We start from the raw sequence: 4,042 nt of genomic DNA on the forward strand, positions 1-4,042 counted from the left end.
GGTGCTTTTTAATGTTCAATTTCCCTTGCAGGTAGAAAACTCAGTGCATGAGTCATCTACTCCTCTGCTACCATCAGTTCTCAACCACCTATCACTGACCTGCACAACTGTACAAGACCAGTAAATACTGGTAGGTTGAATGCTCCCCGACCAGGGTAGCCTGGAGTGGGTCTGTACCTGCAGATTCAGATTCCTCGATGACAGAACACCCAACCTTCATCTCATCTCCTTTGGCTTTCAAGTTAAAGGATGCATTCTCCCTGTTACATTCTGCATTGATAACTTTGCTCTCGATATCTGAAAAGAGAAAGGGAGAGTTTCATTAGTCCACTCAGAAAGTGTATCTAGAATTTGATCTCTAATCCAAGAAAGATGCACAGCTGTACTTACAAGTAAATGGGATAAAAGAAGACCATTTCGCACGGGGAACACTTTGAGCTCCCTGATCAATGATGACCGGGACATTAGCATGCAACAATTAGAACCTTGGATACAGCTTACGAAGTGAGCTTTCACAGCTGGGGTGATAGTTCATTTGGTAAACTGTTTGCCTTGAAAGCATGAGGACCCAAGTTCCATTCTCAGAATCCACATTTTTTTAAGAAGCCAAGCATGGCAGTGCATGTCCAGTACTGTGGAGATGGAGACATCAGATCCCTGGAGCTTGTTAGCCTGCCACCTTAGCTTACTTCAGGGGTTCCAGACAGTGAGAGACACTGTCTCATAAACAAAACAGTGTCGGGGACTAGGGAGGTGGCTTAGAGGTTGTGAGCACTGGCTGCTCCTGCAGAAGGCCTAGGTTCAGTTCCCAGCACCTACATGGAAATTGACAATTATCTGTAACTCCAGTTCCAGGGGATCTGACACTCTTCTAGCCTCTGGGGACATTGCACATATGTGGCGCTCTTACATACATGCAGGCAAGACACTCATGCTCATAAAATAAAAATAAAATCTTTAAAAACAACCACCACACTGCCCAAGTGCTATTTCCTCACCACACTATATGACATAGCAACTCTTTCTCAAGTCTTCTTTAACTTTCTTAGTCTGTTGTACTTTTCCTAATAATTCTATGTCTATATGGGCCAAACTCACCAAAATATAAGACTCCTGAGAGATGTTTTGGAAGCTGATAAAATATTACATGCATTTCTGTTCCCTCGTTCTGAGCAGCTATCACAATCTTCTCAAGTTCAAGTGACTGACAGGCACAGAAACTGCTATTTGGAATGAAGAGCTGCAGAAAAGTGCAACAGCACCTAATAATCCCAAATGGCCAACTATCAAGTATGTATCAGTCAGGGAAGAATCTACCATGCTGCAGTAACAAACAGCCCCAAGTCTTCATGGATTATAAATAACATTGATGTCTCAATAATGCTTTGTGTTCTTCATTAATTGATTTGGGCTCTGCTCTTCATTATTCTAACTCTTGGACACAGATGAAGTAGCTGACAGTTACTAAGGTAGAGTGAAAGAATGTTCTAGAACAGTGACATGACACAGTTGCAAACCCCACTCCTAATTCTACACCAAGAAGTACAGTCCTCCTGTGGTCTCAGAAAGGAAAACTGGAATTCTTTAAAGAAAATGAATCTCAAACTTTACACCATATAGTAGGCAATCATAAATGTTTGTTAAATGAATTAACAGCATACTCAGCATGGTGTCTGACCTTGGCCAAGTGATTAGTAAGTGGGAAATGTCATTCATACTAGACCTGCTTTGCTGTGAAATGGAGTTTTCGAAATAGCAAAAGTGTCTGAGAAAATCTTGGAAAATCCAACTGCCAAGGGTGCCCCTGACAGTCTGAAGGGTGTGTGTTACCTAGGTACTCTGTCTGAATAGTCTGACTGGCATTCCCAGAGGGCTTCAGAAGAGCAGCTAATGTCGTGCTTTCCACAGACTCCAGTAAGACAGTGCCCAGGGTGGATGTCTCCTCCTGAGTGAGCTTGGTCCATGTGGGTGTGTTGTTAAGCACAAGCGAAAATCTCTTAGCTGTACTCTGCAAGAAAAAAAGTGTTTGTTCATATTCTCTCTGCCTCCTCCTCCTCTTCCTCCTCCTCCTCCTCCTCCTCCTCCCTTTCCTCTCCTATCATTAACAGGGTAACTTGTGCCCTCTTTCTCTTCAGGAAAGGAAATTAAGATTGAGGCCAAAGGAGAATCAGGCAGGCGGGCTTGGTGAGGTGCTCCTGTAATCATGGGACTCGGGAGGCTGAAGCAAGGGGTCAAGGCCATCATGGACTACACAGCAAGTCAGAAGCTAGCCTGAGCTACGTAAGAGTCCATCCCATGAAACAAAAAGAGCCCAAGGCAGGGCCCACTCAGTCCCCATCTCCTGAGTCAAGAAGCCCTGTTGGGAATTCCTGAGAAGTCAGTCTTGCCTGTCAAACATGGTAAGTTAGTACCGGTAACAGCCTGCAATTCCACATGCTCTTTGACCCAGAGGTTTCTTTTCCAGGAATTAACTCTTCCAGAAATACTTAGAAATTATGCAAGGACCTTGCACAAGGGTAATCATTTCAAAATGATTTCTGAAATATTACGTTCTCAAGAAATTAGTTAAATAAACTAAAGGTGAAATCCAATAATATGACATTTCACAGGTGTTAGAAAAGAATGCTGTAGTGTATATGCATAAGACAGGCAAATGATACCTACATATGCCAGCAGGGGCAGGGTCTGTGAGCTGTGCAGCTGAGAAGGTTAGAGGCATGTTTAAAAGGATCTCGGGTGGTTTAGAAGCTACTACATTAATTTTTATTGAAGTTTTGGAAATTTTCATATAATATATTTTGATCAGGACTGGAGAGATGACTTGGGGGTTCAGAGCACTGGCTGCTCTTGCAGAGGACTCAGGTTTTGTTTCCAGCATGCACATGGCGGCCAACAACTGTCTGTAACTCCAGTTCCAGGGGGATCTGACACCGTCTTCTGGCCTCTGCAGGTATTGTATGCATGTGGTACACTTACATACATGCAAGCAAAACACTCATAAACATAAAATGGGTGGCACTGTAAATATAGCCAAATGTGCATGCTGGAGAAGTCACAGATACTAGAGAAAACCCTATCTATGTCATATCTCCAGACAAATGAAATAATTTCTTACTGTATGCTAAATGTGGATCCTTACATTTACAGACAAGCATACCATACACCACTCACCAAACTTCTTTTTGTAACAGATAGAGGCTATTACAGAATTCCACAACTGGCCATACACAGAGGACATATGTCTGAGAGATGCCCAGCCCTAAGTGACACATCTACATGTAAGGCTCATGGAACACAGCAGAACATGGGGTAGAGGGAATACCAATGCATCCCTCAGCTCTCACCAGCAAAGCTTCCTCATACAACAGTGTGATGCACACAGAAGGTCACAAATGGTCAAGGTGTAGAGAATAAGAGATTGCAGAGTGCATGTCCCTGGATAGGACCCCTATATTAAACTCACCCACCCATGGGTGAGGGACCATTGCAGAAGAGGGAGTGGAAAGATTGTGAGAGCCAGGGTTGGTACATGAACATAAGGAAACAGAGGCTTTCAGGCCTCTGGGAACTTGCTCATATGAACTTGCAGCAATAGCGACAGCATGCACAGACCCATGCTGACTAAACCAGACAAAACCCAGCATAGAATATGGGAAATGAGCAGCAGGCTCCAACCTTAGCCAAAGAACTCTTGGTAACTGATTAGTGTGGGGTGAGGGAGAGTTGGCATTCATTAAGGGATTAGCTCTAGATTGGCTGACCAGACGCCAGTGGATGAACTTGCACTGAGGGGCATCTGGGTACAAATGCTTGACTGGATAGGGCTGAACATATGAAGGGATGCATGAAATCTGGTTGGGGGGTCTGCGGGGGAACAGATGGGAGAGGGGATCTAAATTTGATTAAGATCTATTATATGAAATGCAAGAAAACTGAATAAAAATGTACATTAAAAAAAGAGAAAATACCCCACAGATGTGGCCACAGGCCAATGTAATGGAGGCAAAAATTAAATAAATAAATAAATAAATAAATAAATAAA

General features: G+C 43.2%; 1 protein-coding gene across 1 annotated transcript in view; it reads right to left on the reverse strand.

Moving 5' to 3' along the window:
* The window catches only part of Adgre1 (adhesion G protein-coupled receptor E1), an 81,947-nt gene that overhangs the window by 29,843 nt on the left and 48,062 nt on the right, over positions 1-4,042 (reverse strand). The window contains exons 12-13 of the mRNA XM_017799094.2: positions 1,831-2,008; positions 178-297 (exon numbers count right to left, since the gene is read on the reverse strand). Of these exons, the coding sequence (XP_017654583.2) occupies positions 178-297; positions 1,831-2,008 (298 nt within the window). The remainder of the gene's footprint in view (positions 1-177; positions 298-1,830; positions 2,009-4,042) is intronic.

Source organism: Nannospalax galili, unplaced genomic scaffold, assembly GCF_000622305.1.
Source record: "Nannospalax galili isolate Female #2095 unplaced genomic scaffold, S.galili_v1.0 scaffold77, whole genome shotgun sequence".
NCBI lineage: Eukaryota > Metazoa > Chordata > Mammalia > Rodentia > Spalacidae > Nannospalax > Nannospalax galili.